This window comes from Nesoenas mayeri, assembly GCF_963082525.1.
Source record: "Nesoenas mayeri genome assembly, chromosome: 12".
Lineage (NCBI taxonomy): Eukaryota > Metazoa > Chordata > Aves > Columbiformes > Columbidae > Nesoenas > Nesoenas mayeri.
Window position 1 is genome coordinate 19,157,639 of NC_137547.1, and position 17,858 is coordinate 19,175,496.

General features: G+C 40.1%; 1 protein-coding gene across 2 annotated transcripts in view; it reads left to right on the forward strand.

The window, feature by feature from the left end:
* The window catches only part of CMTM4 (CKLF like MARVEL transmembrane domain containing 4), a 36,409-nt gene extending 21,946 nt beyond the window's left edge, over positions 1-14,463 (forward strand). The window contains exons 3-4 of one of the 2 annotated variants that reach the window (XM_080352099.1): positions 7,429-7,527; positions 10,093-14,463. In XM_080352099.1, the coding sequence (XP_080208225.1) occupies positions 7,429-7,527; positions 10,093-10,200 (207 nt within the window). In that variant the 3' untranslated portion in view covers positions 10,201-14,463. Of the gene's footprint in view, positions 1-7,428; positions 7,528-8,260 lie in introns of both variants that reach the window. The other variant, XM_080352098.1, reaches the window with a different exon arrangement.
* The last annotated feature ends 3,395 nt before the right edge of the window (positions 14,464-17,858 follow it).

Below are 17,858 nucleotides of genomic sequence, written 5' to 3' on the forward strand. Positions count from 1 at the left end.
TCTTGTTGCTCCTCTCTGGACCCGCTCCAGCACTTGAATGTCTTTCCTGACCTGAGGGGGCCAGAACTGAACACAAACTCCAGGTGTGGCCTCACCAATGCTGATTTTTATTTTCTTTTTAAGCATGAACTGGAACTCTGGTAGTGTATTTTCTGTGCATGCAGCTCCGAATATAGAGTTTTTCAGCCTAGAGCAGCTTCAGAGACAAGACACAGAACTGAGCGCAGCACAACTAATTAGAGTTGAGCCGGGCTCGTTAGCCTGGGTTCGGTCCCGGGGAGGCAGGGCTGCAGGGAGCAGACGCCGCCGGTCCGGTGCGGCTCTGAGGACGCACAGCAGCGGTTGTATTTTGTGCTGCCTGAAGACTCATTTCATCATCTTTGCAGGGATGGGGTTTTATCAGCTGTTACAGAGATGAATCTTTGTGTGCGAGCAACTGACACTGAATTGACTGGCAGAAAATCTGATGTGGTGCCAGAATGTCAAACTGTCTTATGCCAACCCAGGCTCTGAAGAGCGTGATTACAGAGCTGCACTGCAAAGACCTTCAGGGGGCAATCTTATTTTTCTTTTCTTTTTTCTTTTATTTTTTAATTTTTTTTTGAAAAAACACCTTGATTTTTCTTTGGCTTGCAAAGCTCTTGAATGAGAAATAAAGTCATCCTTCACTTTTCTGTTTACTGCTGTCAAAATAGCAATACCTATTAAGGATAAAAATGAACATTTTACAAATTTAAAGAAATTGTCAGAATTAATTTCCACCGGGTTAGTGCTGTTGGTGAACGGTTCTCGTTTGGTGGAGCATGGTGTAAACAATTACACATTATTGCTATGAAATACAAACACGCGTTTTGAATACAAGAAATATTACATGGTTTGGTAGTAAGGACTGTTGCTTTGTGATGACGGCTGGTCCTGTCTGTGCAGGAAAAACATGCTGTTGGAAAAACATGCAGGAGGAGCAGCTGAGAAAGAACTGAGAGGGAAATAGGCAGGTGATCGTCAAGAAACCAAAATGAAATGAGGCTCGTGGAAGCATTCATTCAGGAGCTTCACTACATCTAACAGACCTTGTATTCCAACTCAAAAATAGTTAGAAATGAGAATAAAATCATACGAATCTTGGTTTTGAGGCCACTACTTGCACTTCTTCAAGATCATAGCTTGTCCCTGACCTTTCAGAGAGTTGGCTGAGGCTTTTGAAAGTCACATGTGTTAATTCAGGGTGGTTTTTTTTACATAGTTTGCTTGAGATGCTGTAGCTAGAACTGATTTACAGCAATGCCAGACACCTGGGGCCGGATGGAAGCTCCTGTTCAGGAGCACCTGCAGGCGAATGCCCTTTGGGGGCTGTTGCGTGTGACGAGGGACCCACGGGGTCCATCAGCCCTGTGCTGTGAGACAGGAACTTGGGTGTTGTCAAGGGTTTAGATTGCGGGGTGACAATAAAACCCTGGCAGATGTACTGTTAACCTCCTCTCCCCCCCACTTCCCCCTTTTTCCCCTCCCTCTCCCCCCTTCCCACTCAGGACAGGCGATCGGGAGGGAAAGAAGGACAGAGAGAAGAGAGCTGGAAAAAATAACAATGTTTTACTAATGCTACTAATAAGAATAGAGAAAATAATACAAAATATACAAAACCAATCTTGAAAGTCTCAGCAACTGCAGAGCCGGCACCCGAAGTCCTGGACTGGACTCTGCAGCCAACCGGAGCTGGATTCAGTCTCTCACTAGGCCTCAGTTCGCAGGGACTAGCAAGGTCCTCTCCTAATGTCGGCCATAGGGAAAAGGGACAAGATCCTCGTGATCTCGCACTTTGATATGAAGTATTCACGTGAATGGAATGTTATACACAGTTGGTCAGTTTCTTGGTCACTTGTTTCTCGTCGTCCCTCTCGCGAGATGTCCATCCATGCTTATCAATAACCTCGCATTCCATTGCTAGGTTTACCAAAACATGTGTCTGGTTCTCCAGGAAAATGCAGTTAATATGAAGCTTTAGCTGACAGGCAAATTCACTGAAAGAGAAACTTGTTTTTAACAAAAGCAGGACAGGTGTCTGTGCACAGCGGAATCCAGCCCTGTGGTCACGGACAGATTGCTGAAATCATCAGTCATGAGCTGTTCCATCGGGGGAAGCGATGCTGATGTCAACCTTGGAGTAGCAGACTATAGTGTCTGAATAAGGCTCCTGTCCTTGTGTGAGCCTAAATAAATAAGAAAAAGAGGTGAAATTCAGTGCTCAGATAGTTAATTCTATTCCTTCTACCTGTGATTTATTTTTACTTGAGAAACCATGTTTCCATTTTTAATTGCGGTGCAAAATGCTGATACAATGTTTAATAGTATGATTGTAGGGTAAAATTATGGGAGTTTGAGCAGTGTACTTGTCTTAGAGGACTAACCGCTATGTTTGTAATATTCAAATTGATAGTGTCATATAGAAACAAGGGACGAAGTCCCCAAACCTTGCAAGTGAAGTGCTGGTTGGAGGAAAAATTAGAGACAATGTACCAACAAAAGGCAGATAAAACCAAAACAACAAAAAGCCAATAACCACACTTCCCCTCCCTTCCCCTGCCAACTGGGAAACAAGCTGCCAAAACCCAGGCAGCCAAAAGGAATCCTTACTCCGAGCTCTCTCTTTTGTGGAAAATGACCTGGACAACAGCAGGCCATTAACTTCTGTCACTTCTTGTGACAAAGTCAAGCTGTTGAAATGTGCAGGCTTCTTTTCCAGATTGCATTCATTTAGCTACTTTAAACTCCATTTAAATGGAAACTCTTGGATTTCAGAAAGCAAATGACAAAAGCAACCGCCAGTTTAAACGTCATATTTCTGTTTATACAAATTACAACTGCAAGGTGGTACTGTCTCCCTTTTAAATGGTACCTGGTCGTTTGTGCAGTCTCTTACTTTGCCACAAAATATGGCATAAAAAGGCAGAGCGTGTGTGTTGATTGAATGTCTCTTAAAAGCATGGATGTGTGAAGTCATGGAGAGAGGGATGGATAAAGCCGTGTGGATATTCCAGATGTGCCTCTGAGCGTCCGAGCCGCCTCCTGGTAATGTGCAAACAGGAGGATGTAACAGCAGCTTTCAGGAGTTACTTCATGGGGGTTTCCAGGCCTGTTAGCAGAGTTCATAGCACCAGTCCAGCTTCTCTGTCCTCATTAATCCAGGTGGATAAATGGTTATGGTATGGTATGGTTATACCTGCCCAGACCCTTACAAATGAAAGACTGCAGGATGCTGTCCACTTTTCTAGAGTTCCCAGCCTTTACGGCAGAATTAGCAGAACAAAAGCCTCACCCTGTTTTAGTATAAAATGCTGTCTTGGCATAAACCCACCTTCCTCCACAAGTGAAGATTCCTCTTCTGCTCCTTCAGAGTGGGCGGATGGCTGGGGATGGCAGTAGAAAGTGTGTCCTTGGATACTCTCCTTTGGACTAATGGGAGCATTGGTGACTGATCAGGGTGACTTGAGCACAATGAGCAAGGGACAAGAAGTCAGTCTTTCATTTTAAATCCTTTTGGGAAGGAAAAAGGGAGCAGCAGCAGTCTAGAGTGGATTTGCTTCAGCTCATAGATTTTATTCTCTGTTATGGATGGCAGTTTGTACAGTATTTTATGGCACAGCATACTGTCTCATGAGGTTGCTGTAATTTCAGCAGAAATTCTTCTATCTGTGTGATGTGGTTTTTACTTTGTCTATAAATATAATAGCAAGAACTTCAGCTCCATCATGGCCAGATTTGAAACGGCTCATCTTTTTTCAATTAGTTTATTCTTTTTATTGCCACGATTATTCATTTTCTCTTACGTGGAAAAAAGTAACATTACTTTAGGGAGTGTCCTTTACTTCTTGAATTCTTGCTGTAATTAATTCCCTTTTGCTTCTTCTCTGACTTTGTCCAAAACCATTGTGTTTTGTTTTGCCTTTTTTCTTATATTTCTGCTCTAAATAGTAAGTACCAAATTTTGGATTAAAAACAAACCTCCACTGATACTTCCATCTGTGATGTTACCATTATATATTGGTGTGTGTGTATATATATATATATATATATATAAAATATATATAATATTTTTAACTGTGTGAGTCTGAATCAAGTATTGATCGCATTAAAAAGTTTTGACCTAAACAGGAAAAATGGAACTGGACAAACATATAAATTGGAACCTCAAGATGGAATCAGTTCTTTGGATTTGACTTGTTGGATTCTTTGCAAGGATAAATTTGATATCCTTTGTAAAGGAGAACAATGAAATAAAATGCCAGTGATGACGACAAAGTTTCTAACATATCTTTGGTTTCCTGGAAAAATTATGATAAAGGCAACCAGAGTGGCAGATTCAAACAAACAGAGGTCAGTAAGTTTAACTAATAAGCACATCTGACCCCATAAATCATAGAGCATTGTGTGTCATTCATTTAGGTTTTTAGTACGGCACTAAGGAAGAAGAGAATGTGTGTCTGAAAAACCATAATCTGGATTATAAGAAGCGAAAAGGTGGAATATTAAGGACATTTTTGGCTGTTTGTTCTGGTGGTTGCCTCCTTTACAGTTACATTTACTTCATGTTGAATATGACTTTGGTCTTAACTTTGCAGCTGTTAATTTTGTTCTATTATTAATTTTGTTGTGGTTTTTCTATGTTAACCTTTCAAAGCGCTGCTGTGTTTTGATTATTGGGACACCGGAGTCTTCATGTACACAGCTCAATCTTTTTGATATTCAAAGCAGTTTAGGTTCTTTGATTCATACTGTGAGAAATTTCCTCCTCCTTTCAAATAACTTCTGTGGCTCTTCTCTGTACCTTGTCCAATTTTCAACTTACTTTTAAAAATGTGGCTACCGGAACAGGATGCAGCATTCCAGTATCCCTTGCAAAGGTAAGATTACCACCTTACACCTATTCTGTCCATATGTCCAAAGGAATGTATAATTGCTTTTTCGCGCCCCTCTCCCCCCCTTTTTTTTGTCATGGCATCACATTTCGAGATGCTTACCTACTGCAGTTACCATGTTCTTCAGAGTTATTTCTTCTAGGATTTTATTTCCATTCTGTAGGTCATTCCTATAGGTGGCAAATTTACTCTGGTAATAAAATACACAACTTGACCATGGGTTGAACTAAATTTTTAATTTTTGTCTTTAAATTATTCAAGCATATAGCTGCCAAATCTACTGTGGTAGTGAAATATACAACTTGACCTTGGGTTGAACTAAATTTTTAAAATTTTTTACTTAAATTATTCAAGAACATAGCTGCCCTCTCTTCTATTTAGTTTCAGCATCCTTGGTGTGGTATCTGTTGTCATATATAGTGAGATTTCCCCTGTGGTGAGGAAAGGTTTGTGCCGATGGGAACCACAGCCCTTGTTGAACCCCAGGAGCACAGTTCAAACCACTGAACTCAAAGTTGGAGAGGAGGATACTTGGAGAACTTGTGAAATGCCGTGTATTTTCTAGTATCTCTATTATCTCAGCAAAGTAAAAAGTTACAAGATTAAAACTGTAATAACTATTTCATAGAATTCCAATTTTGTTTGATGCCGTAAGTACCAGTAAGATTGAATAGAGCTGAGAAAGTGTATCTCTGACGATACACTAGCAGGTGGAAAGATGGTAGGAGATGCTGAAGCCTGCAGTTTGCTTTTGTTTCTTCAGTATTTGGTAAGACCGTTTGAGTCTTACTGGGCTCATGAAATGTGAATATGTGGGTGGAAATAGCAATGGAAACCTCTCAGAATTGGGCCGCAGTGCTAAGTCATACAGTTTATCCCCAGATACACTGCATTTTGACAACCAGCTGTTGCTGAGTCAGGGCCCCCAAAACACAGGTAGTTTTCCCTGTGAATAACAAAGCGCCCGAAACCTTCAGTTTTTACAATTGCTTTCTAAAGCATTCTCCAATCACTGCTAGACAAACAGATGTTTTGGGGGCGGCTGGATGACAATGGTCTTTTCCAAGTCTTTGTGCTGTGTAGCTGGAACAGAGTCATGGGATTCATACCCAGGGAATAAGTTTAAATTTATGTCTTCAGTGTTCCAAGCCTAAATTCTTACAGCGCTTTACAAGATGATCTCGACAACGAAAAGAGTGTAGTAGGTGGAGGAGCAGGAACAAGCTTGTGAAAGAAGAGGGTCAAGTAAAACAAATTTGTCCTTCAATTCTACTTAGAGAGTGGTGTTGGGATGCTTTTTTATGGTGGCAGTTGGCATGTTCAGTATGCTCTCTTTTTCTTCTTTTGTTTTCTCCCCTCCTCTTTAACTCAGGACCGTGAGTCGCACACCAAACTTGTGTGCAGGTTTTCTCCTGTCCCTTTTGGCTGTGACAGTATTTGCCTCCCGCTGATTTCATGTTCCTTCAGGATATTTGTGCTGAGCTGCCATTCCCTGACTCCTCCTCACCTCTCCTTGCTCCCTGACTTCAGCTGTTTGTTCATTTATTGCGATAGTCTGTTATTTCCTGCATCTCTGTAGGGTGCATACAGTGCAGTATACATATGCATCGAATGCTTTAAGAAAATCTTCAAAGATGCCACAAATAACATACTGAACAGCTAGTCCCTAATGAATCTTGCACTTTATTCCTTCTGTTCAAGTCCCAACTCTTTTTTTTCCCCCTTGAGTCTGATCAGGTATTCGTTTATTGACATAATTGTGCTAATAGCTGACATTCAGAATTCTTACTTGCCTTATGTTAATGGCCCTGCTTTATTTAAGGCATGGCAGCATAGTCGTCTGAAGTGACATATGCGGCATACGTATAACTGAATTGCATGTTGCCTGTCATTTTTCTGTGCTTGGAGCAATGCAGGAGTTTTCCCATCACTGAGGTGCGTGTGTTCTAAAATGCCTGCTTGAAGCATCAATTTTATGCAATAAGTGTGTAAATAAAGAAATAAATCTGTGCGTTGTCGCAATACAGGCAGCTGCTACTCATAGAAATAGCATAGGACATGCAGTTTTCTGCAATAAAAGCCTCAAAGAACTTGTAGGACTGCTATCTGGGCAGTGCATGGAGCACTGTTGTGATGCAAAAGAGAACAAGGGGTTCCCGAAGCGCTAAAGCTGGATATTCAGGTTACTTTGGCGTCACTGAGGCAGAGCTTTGCTCGTTGTTTATGCTGGCAGTACGTTTCTTATAAACCCAGCAGAAATGGAGGTGATGCATCCAGAACCTGTGCTGGTGCTTCATGTGTACGTGCTCTTTGACTCCAGTTCACAGACTAATGCGCACACGTGCTACGTTTCCTGCGTAATAATCTTTGCCTTCTTTTGGATAAGAGAGAAACTGCACAGAATGTGGGGATGTGTTGCTATAGTTCTTGTTCGACGCTTCTTCTATTTCATCACTTCTAATAAAAGTGAGCAAAGAATCATTGTTTAGTAATGCTAATGAATTTTTCTTTTTAGGATCTGGTCAACACTGGACTCAGCACTTTCTTCTTTTTCATTGCCTCTGTAGTACTTGCTGCTTTAAACCATAAAACTGGAGCAGAAATTGCTGCTGTGGTAAGAATTTGAACTTCTTTGTATATGACACTTATCTTCTATTAAAACTAAGAGTAACTTTTCCATCATGTTCAATGAATACTCCTGTTGCCTTTGACATCTCAATTTACTTGTAATTTTATGACTGGTATAAGCTAATTTTCATTTAAAAATATTGGCATCCTTTGGGTTGTTTGTCTTAAGGCTTGAGGGAAGAACAAACAAAAATGACTCACAGAGAACACTTTGAGCAGTTGAACTCGCCTTGCTTCTTTCTCTATAGCTAGTTTAGGTGATAATGCTCTGTATTGCAAGTCTATGGAAAAGATAGAGCCAAAAATTCACAAGCAATTACAGCTGCTTATACAGGAAGAACTGCAGATGAGCTCCTTCTCCAGGCTGATGTCTGGACTGGTTCTCTTGTCATTCATTTACTACCATGTGCACCCTGAGGAGTGAACTGTTGGATGAAGGGCTGTATTCTTCTTTACAAGCGGTTCTTCCATTGAAGTTGCATTGCAGGATTTAATTGCCATGATTGCAGACAGAGAACTTTGTTTTCTGGGATCATTTATCTTAGTCACTTCTGCAGATTCTGCAGTTCATTGAAGAAGAAAAACATCATTTTCACAAAACATGATGATTTCTCAGTGCAAATAAAGTAGAACACGAAGTTTCTGAGGAATTTGTTGTGAAACTACTATTGTTCTTGTTTTCAAAAATTGTCTTTGACAATTCTTTCTACTTCTTGTAGATATTTGGTTTCTTGGCAATGGCAGTGTACGCTGTGAACACATATTTAGCTATTAAAAAGTGGCGAATGAACAGCAGACAACAAAGTAGTCGGCAGACCAGTGATTACATACGTGCTCGGACAGAATCCAGAGAAGTAGATCATCGTCCTGAGATTCAGCGTCTGGATGCGTGAAAGCGACATTCGTACGGGACTGCAAAGGGAAAAGAAGTGCTTTACTCCCTCACACAATAAAGGGGCTTTGCTTTTTTTGGGGAAGAAAAGGAAGATCAGATGGTGGCAAAGAATGCCCGGCGCTGCATTGCGCAGAGGTGCATTGAGTCAGAAGCTGTTGTCATGAAGGCAGTCAATGTTGGTCATTCAAAAGCAAGATCAGTTTAAGACGTCCACATGTATATATACGTATATTATATATTTTATATAATATATAGTATATATATGTTTTGAAGTATGCTATTGTTTTGAATTAACTGCATGATATTTTCCTTCCGTCTCTCAAGTGCAAGCTCTGAATATACCTGTTCTGCCAGTGTTTCTTTGTCTGTCATGAACACTAAGACCAGCACTGCATTGCTTGGTTAATATAAGAAAGAAATCAACCAAAAGTAAATTTAATACATGCAAAAAGGAAGTGAGGGGCAAATAGCAATAACTTTAGCCACGTATCGTGTCCAAGAAACTCTCTGTATCCGTCCTCATGCAGCCCTGGCAGTGCAGCTCAATTCTTACCTGTAATATCTCCTGCGGTTTCACTGTTGGTGCACTTACATAGCTGAATGGACAATCATTTGACAGTTTTGATTGATGGATATATAGTGTTGAGATAGTTACTCTATGGGTTACTCTGAAATGGCTGTATTCAGTTCATGCATGGCGTTGGTCTGAATTTGTGGAAAATGAGCATGCTTACTGAATGATCACCATAATGCATCAAGTGCAAGCATGTGGTTTCTGAGAATGTTGGGATACATTCTGTTTTTCATTCTGAAATGAGGAATCAGGTTGGGAGGCTGGATGGAGAAAAGGAGGTTGAAGGGGCACGATAGAGAAGGAAGGGGCCGTGATCCAATAGACTTGCTCTCCAGTCACGGCTTCGTTCTTTCTCCTGATGTGGGTGATGGTTTGGTTTGGTTTAAGGTTCAACCTTTCTGAGAAGCCTTGGGTAAGCAAGAACTAGCAGAAAATTCTGTGTTTATTAAGTGTTGCTACGGTTGCAATATTGTGATTCATGTAAGAGAAATATTTTCTTGTCTTGGTGGGTGGTTTGTTTTTTTCTAAAATCTGTTGGTACTAGATAACATTGATTTTTTTATTTTTTTTTTAAATCTATTTTTTAATTGGGTGTTTCTGCATCTTTTCCCCCTAGTATTTATTTGAAAAATTAGTTTAGATAATTGGAGGATAATACGACTGTACTGATTTGTTTCGAAATAGCTTTACCTAACTGAAGTTTTCTTATTATAATTGTACTTCCACTGAAGAGGATATTTTCTCTACTCAAAACTTGAATTCTGCAGTGATCAGTTAGACTATGTCATAATGTTATTAGGAAGATGCTCCTTGATTTTTTGATGGGTGATTCACGTGTGTAATCTGTTATCTGGCATATGCATGCCTGCGTGTTACGTGAAGAAAATGTGTGGGGCGGAAGATCTCTAGAGCCGTGGAAGCAGCTCCTCATCTTCTACTTAAAAGATCTCTCACATGTGAATTTAAATAAAACCAGTAACGTGGGGAGCTTCTTCATAGGCTTTGTCACATGTGTTTCACTGTGTGTCTGCTGATACAACCTATAATTGTTCTATGTGATTGTATTTCATTGTTGACTCTAGAAGGAAGAGAGGAGAACTGGGGGAAGTTTCCAGTCTTCCTTCCCCAAGATCATTTTGTACCATGCGATGATTGCCCCTTCCGAGCACAGCAAACTGGCTGGTTCTTAAAGTGCTGCGGAGCACAGCGGGAGAATTGATCTGCTACAGGCTGCATGTGGACCGTTTCGAGTGAATTAACCACTAGTTTCCCATGAACGTCCCTAAGCAAATGTGGTATTTATCACCCTTGCTATTTTGGGGATGTGCAGGCTCAGCAAATGCTTATCTAATATGTGGTTTTATTAATGCAACCCTTCCTTCCCCCCCTTCCTTAGTCCCTGTCTGTATATCTGTTATTTTCACGTCTCATGACAACTTTGTAAATGTTCCCACTTGTTCCCTTCTGTGAAAAACAAACCAACCTCCCAAATCCCCCCCTAACCAGCCAACCAGGAAAAGGAAACTAAAACCAAACCACTGCAAACCAACCCAACAACCCCAAATAAGTAAGAATAATGTTTTTAGGGCATAATTTTAAAAGCCCCGAATGTAATAGCAATTCAAATAGCGTAGAAAATAATACTCTCTCTTCTGCTCAGATGACATACTGAACAGCTTTGTATTGAAAATTGGTGCATAAATAACAGGTCTTAATTTGGAAATCTCTGGAGCCAAACATCTTCAGCAGGTATTTAGGGTAAATAAATAATCCTAATCATGAATTTGAGATGCATCAAAGGGTGCAAAGGAGAGTGGAACCCAAATGTGACACTTAATTATCCAGTACTTTCAGAATGATACACGAACATGAATAATCCACAGCTGCAGAAGGAATGATTGATTCTGCGCCTCATGGCGAAGAGACACCCATGGAATGAGCAGTAAGCCGGGTGTAGGATCGATCCTCTGTCCTGACCCCGCGGCCGTGCTGGCTGGTGACATGGTGCGGAGATTCTACCCCCATGGTGTTTATGGTGCCTCTTAAAGCCTGAGGTATATTGACAAATCCATGTGATTACCAGAGAACCGCTGCTCGGCTGAAATGCAGTGGTTGGTTCGCAGAGACCTGCAGAATGTAGGTGTTTGCATCCGAAGGGCTCTGCGGGTCTAGCAGAAAGTCTTCTCACCAAAAAGACCAGAGCTCTTGTGTAGCGTTTCTGTAAATTGGGTACTTAGTTCTTGTTGTTTACAGCATAAAATAATGGGTTGTTTTGGAGGGCCAACAAAGCTCAAGAAGACTGTGCAGCTAGAGATGTGTATTTGAGTTTTAATGGCAACAAAAGTAATACTATAAAATGAAGCTGAAATAGGTACATAAAACAGTGGAATGTTTGAAAACGGTTTGTAGAAAATATACCGTACTTCTCACTTTATTTTAACAGAGGGAGACTGTTAAAATGCGTTGATGCAGATATTGAGGAAATCTCTGAATGCCACTTCAGAGTTTGTCCTGGTGTGTTGTTTTCCTTGTTGGCCACTTGGCCACCTGGATAAGTGTGTTCAACAGAGCCAGAGCAGTGCTGTCCAACCTCAAAGGGGTCCTTTGTTGTTTTGGTCTTATTTTTACGTTGTCTTTTAAAAATCTCTTTATAATTTAACCATTTGTATTCTAAAAATATTCTTTAAAAAAATCTGCTTACACTATGATTTTTGATAGCCTTTAATTTAGAGTATACAGTACAATGTCATTTTCTTTTGGGATATACAGCTTTCAAAAGTGTTCTTCTGCCCCAAAACTATTTATGATGCAAATGTGATGAGATGAAGTTGCCTATTCAGAATCCCAGTGCAACTCTTGTAAGCATGCTGGATGGATGAGTTAGTGAAATTGCCTTTTAATCTCTATGGGTTAATAATTGTTTTTAATAACTAGCCACAGGTATTCCTTTTTAAATTATACTTGGCAAACAGAAGATATTTAATTTTATATACAATATACATAGTTACCTTGATTGACATATTTATAACAGAGCTTTGTGTTTACTATGAAGGTTTTATCTGTATACCGTGGACTTAATCGGTACAATTTTAAAAAGCCAGTGAGCGTATATGGAAGGATATGGAAACGATCTTCATGAATTCAGAATGAGGACATAGGAGCATTTTAAAAAGCAATAGCCAGATCACACTAATGGAGTATCTGGGGTTTTTCTTATTTTTTGACTGGGGCTGGTCCCTGCAGCTGTTTTAATAACATCTGGATGCGAGTAACAGAATGAAACATGACCATCTGCCTGTTCTGACTGCCACAGCCTATTGTTTAGAATATGGGAAATTTCAGGGTATTGTATTTGTTTTGCTTTGGACAAATGTCTCAATAGACATATTTAATTAAAACCTTCATTTGTTTGAAAGAAAATACCCTCTCAACTAGGCTGATTTATCACCTTTTAATCCCAGAAGCATTATTGTCTAAATATTTTTAGTAATGTTAGATTGATCCTGATGTCTACAGGTTACAGTGGTTCTGGTTAGCACCCTTTATTACAACAATTGCTACCTTCATTTTTCTACTGTTTATACTTTAGTCTTGAATGTTTACCGGTTTCTACTCATTGGATATTGAGGAGGGAGAGTGTATCTTAGCACTACAGTTCATCAGCTTTAATTCATACATCACAGTTCTGGAGTAAGAAAATATTTTGATTTATATATTGTGGCCAATTTATTGCATTTTCAAATGATTTCTATACTTAAGACATAACATTTATGGTATAATATAACAAATGACTTGGCTAATCATTATATCTGTCTAGACTTACTCTCTTCTGTGTTAGTGTCATTTTGAAACTATTTGTATATGTTGAAGTTTGTAAGGGTTCAGGAACCCACAATAAAATAGTAAAGTATGTATTTATTTCTCAATATAATGCTCAATTTTGATTTGAAAGTTGACACTTTGTATGTCTTTTCACGGAATTGTAAGCAAATACTGAAAAACTGCTTCACCTAGGGTGCCTTCCATGTGTGGTATAAACACTTGTCATTCACAAAAATAGAGATGTAAATTTATTAAAGCAGTAAACACTATTTTTGTAATATGAGTCACTAACGCATCTCTGGTTTCGTTGTGCTTTGTTCGCAGTAATACCAGTTTTATGGCTGCTGTAGTCATTGCTTTCCCGTTGTGCACTAAACAGTAAATCTGATTTCATGGTGAATCCAAAGATTGTCTCACTTTTGCTCTGCCTGATGGAGATACAGCCCGTTGCTGTCAGCTGGAAGGTACTCCAGACTCCTTTCCTGGAGTCTTGTGTTAGGAGATGCTCAGCGTGGGATGTCTGCATCCTCTAGAAATACCAGTGGGTGTAATCTAAGCATTCTGCTTCTAGCTCGTAATTTATAGTGTCTGAGGAAGGAGCATCCAGGCCTGACTGAAAGACTTTATCCCTCGGGGATGTAGGTCCGATACTGTCAGATTGTAATTGCGAACAGCTCTGAATATTAGTTGAATAGCGGGTTAGAATTCCATCTCGGGCTGAGCAAAAGGGATGCAATTTTCCTTTTATCACATGAGCACAAGTCTGCTGTGTCATACCCTTGGTATTTTGCTTTTGAAGTAAGAAAATAATGTAACATTTTGCCAAGGAAAATCTTACAAGTGCACTCTATGTGTGAATGCAGAACCTGACTCTGTTGTCCTTACTCAGGCAAAATCCCTGTTGACTTAGGGGACTGCAGATCAGGTTCTCATTTATCACCAAATCCTGATGGAGGATTTGGAGAACATGACAAGCTAGCAAACATGCATGTAGAGACAATTCACAGCCCTGAAGCAATTTCACGTTATTTGGTAAGTGTTGCTGAAGTTCCCCAACCGCACACAGGGCCGGCTAATAGAACAGGTGTGTTCTGTAGCGGTACCTGCCAGCTGTGAGCACTGGCTCCTCCATATCGACAGCTGGAACTCACATGTGGACGTGTAGCATCTCCCAGCTCCGTATGTGAAATTTGTGCTCTTAATGCTTGACCAATTTCAAAAGCAAAGTAACTCTACAAGAAAATGTAACCTCCAACTTGTTTTTACACCAATATGTTGTGCACTTCGTTTCTGTTGGGTTTTGTGCTGAACAAAAAATGCAAGCTGAAGAATTGTCATGTCTTGCAATCCAGAAAGCAGTCTTGTTTTTAAAATTCATACTGTTATAGCATAATTTAAATTATGTATTTATCAGTTTTAAATGTCATTTTGCTTCTTCCCATCTTTTGTATATGGGCACGATATTTTTTGTAATTGTTTTTTATTTAGTTGTCTTTCTGTCTCTTTTTCTTACTGATATTTGAGGATTTGAGCTCTACAGATTTTCATGGTACTCTTCTGATCATGTCTTCATAGTGTAAAAGTCTGTATTTTTGTATGTAGGGAAAATGGTAGTTTTCTAACACTTATCTTGATCAATATAGTATGGAATAATTTGTGAAGGACTTCCTGTTTAATAAATGGGCATATTAAAGTACTAAAACATTGTCTTCATCTGTAAAGGCAACATAGAAACTTGGTATCCCAAGCGTCATGGTTGATCAGTTGATAACCCAGTGAGCGCAGTTGCCAAATGCATTTCCTATACAAGAGAATAGAGCCTAGAGGTTAACACTCAAAACAACCCAGTCGGGAGTTCTTGTGTGACTGTGCCTCTGATAAGACAAACTTCATAGATGCGGGAGTTAATGGAAACCCATGTATAAGCCGTCCTTGATGAGAGGTTATATGTAGCAGAAAGCACATGGAACTGCTTTAATGCTGAAGTGGTTGTGGTGGGATTGTACATGGGGAGGTTTCTCTGTCTGGTGTGCTGCAATGGGCCAAAATGCTCTATGTTGTGGTTGGCAGCACTGTGTTCTGGACTGAAAAGGAATTTTGGGGCTGAAATGCCAGAGCGAGTGGGTAATGCCCAGCTGCCTCATGGCTATGGGCTGCAAGTCCTACCTTGATGCAGTTGGGATTTTTGGTATCCAGGTGCGAGGTGGGAACACTGAGTTAATACAGGTAAGAACCGTGGAATTGCACAGATGGTTGAATGAGTGGTGTGGACAGATTTGGGAATATGGATGACGTTCTTAAAACGCTGCTTAGGGGTGACGTGTGTGGGGAGGTGGACAAAGGGTACGACTGAGCTTGTACAGATGGATTCGCTAAGGAGAGGCGTGTGTTGTACAACTTCCCTGCTAGAACATGGGCCAGTTCATTTTACCTGTGTGTGGTTGTCAGCAAAAGCAGATTCTTGTCGGTTGTGGTGTTGCATCCATCGGACCTGTTTGGAGATCAGGCTTTAATGTAATTGATGCTGTTTAAGAAAACAAAGTGCTGGACTTAATGGCATATTGGCACTGGTGTTCTCATCCATGGCGTTCCTTGGTCAAGAGAAGCTTTGTCAGCTCTTGAATTTAAAAAAACGGTTGATTCTGTGTGACTTAAATACTGAATCTTCCTTCAGTCTCCTGGGAAGACTATAATTGATTTCTTATTTAATGGATCTAGCAAAATGGGATGGGCAGCATCCAAAATATATCAAATAAACCCACAAGTATTAACTGGTGAAAATTAACACTGGAATCGCTCTGTGGTTGGATGTTGTGGGGTTGTTTTTCTTGTTTGTTGTTTTTTTTTCCTAAGTAGATTGAAAAATTGATATAAAAACCCAAACCAAACCCTTTAATTTTCTAAGTGGCGTTATTTGCCTTCTGACCCAGAAGTTCTACAAAACATTAAGAGTACTGTGAATTCTTCCAGTAAAGCAAGAATCTGTGTTGCATTAAGGATTTTTTGATGCAGTCCTGTTTGTTTAGAAGAAAAACGAGATGGTGTCTCGATCCTGACTTCTAAATCCATACTCCATGCAGAAAGGTGTCTCAAGCATCTTGTAACAAGAGCCACATTCTCAGTGCTTATCTAAATTTCTCCTGCTTCCTTGATGTGTTCTCTTTTCCCCCATGCTTAAAAAAGATGAAAGGATGGCTTTGTGGAGCTTCTTCATGCATATGTAAAAATACAAGCTGATACTTGTTTATAATTTGCTCTTTGGAGGCAGTTTGTATCCTGGTCTTTGGAATGAAGTTGCTTATTTACTTTTAATCTCCTATGAGGTTGATGACAAGCTGCATGCTATGATGTTTAGCAAAAATATGTATGTTTTCTCATTTATTTATGTGTTTTAGAAGTACAGGTGTCAGAAACATGCACTGTTAGTGTTTGGTTACAAGTACATGCCCACTTAATGATACAGGCTGCTGGTCTCCTAGCAGGGGATGATGCAGCTATAAAATTCAGGCTTAGAAACTTGCACAATGAACACTTACCAGAAGCGTAATGAATGAAAAACATCTGCTTGCTATGCAGAGCATTAAATTGTCTTCTGCTTCCAACATAGCAGGCTGGTGGAAGCATTCTTCTCAGGCACCACATAGGCTGAGATACACCCCTTTTCACTTAGTAGCCTGGAAATTACTTTGTCAGTTGGAAATTTAAGACTTGCGGAACTTTGAACAGTATCAGGTGAAAAGCAAAACCAAGCGGAATAATGGGCAAAGTGTTAAAAGGCCAGTTGTGCCTCCTGTGTCAGTGAGAATGTAGAAAGGCTGTTTGGAAAGGTCTTTTCAATTATTTAACATCACCTGTCCAAAATCACCGCACAGGACTCAACAAAACCTCCGCAGATCAGTATAAAAACTTCTTGATAGCAGGTGGGAGGAGGAGGAGAGACCCTCAGGCCGTGTGAGGGTTGTATGGAGTCATTCAGCCCTGATGCCAGCTCATTGTTTTTGCTTCCTGTTGGTGGCTTTGATTCAGAGTCGTGTATCATAAGATTTCTTGTGTTGTTTCTACTGAGCTTTGTTCTACACTTGGTGCTGGAAACTCTCATCAGCGCTCGGGTTTGTCCATTGCTGAGTGCTGTTCAACAGGCCGGGGAAGCAAAATGGCAGTAGTTGTGTTCTATTTGAAATGAAGGCACATATTGGCCTGTACATGTTTTGGAAATGGTTTCTCTTTGGAACAAGAAAGTATTGTGATTGGAAAGAGGTGTTTGATTATGACCCTCCTGGTACACTGAAATAAGAACTGCAGGGCAGCCTCAATATTCATTAAGCTTGTGTCACGGGTCCTGAATTGCAGAGGAACCGCTGCTCCCACTACTTGGGTCTTGGCAGTTGAGGAAAAACAAGCAAACAAACAAAAAATGCCAAAAAACCCCCCAAGCAGACTTTTCCTCCTCCCTACACCAGCCTCTGAGCTTGGTGCAATATTACTGGCAGCACCCCCGCCTTCCCAATCAGAATTGGCTTTAATGCATTGATTTTTAATTGGATTCTCTTTCCTGAAATGATACTCATAAAATACAGAAGTGTATTTTATTTCAATCATGGGAACATATCTTTTCAAATAAAAAGCTGGAATCTTACCAAAGCGCTTGACCCTGGGAGCAAACTGCTTAGAAATAAATGAAATCATCAGGTACTTGAATGCTAATTCACGAAATTCTCTGGACAGGCGATTCACTGCATGCCTGCTAAAGTAATCCTGAAGCTGCTAATGAGCAATATTGTTTGCCTCTTCTGTTGATTTTAAGAGTATTCCAATGTGAAAAAAAGCTACTAGAAAACCTTAGCAGATTTGAGGTTGTAACAGGTCTGTGAAGGGTAAACCCAAGGGGGTTGTTGTTTAGAGTGTTATTAGTTGCCAAGTAAGAGCACTGTATCTCCCATGTCTGCCAAATACACTAAAACTGATTCTTGGTTAAATTCTTTCATGCTTTAGGATGAAGTTTCTCCCTGCAGGACGTGTAGGTGTG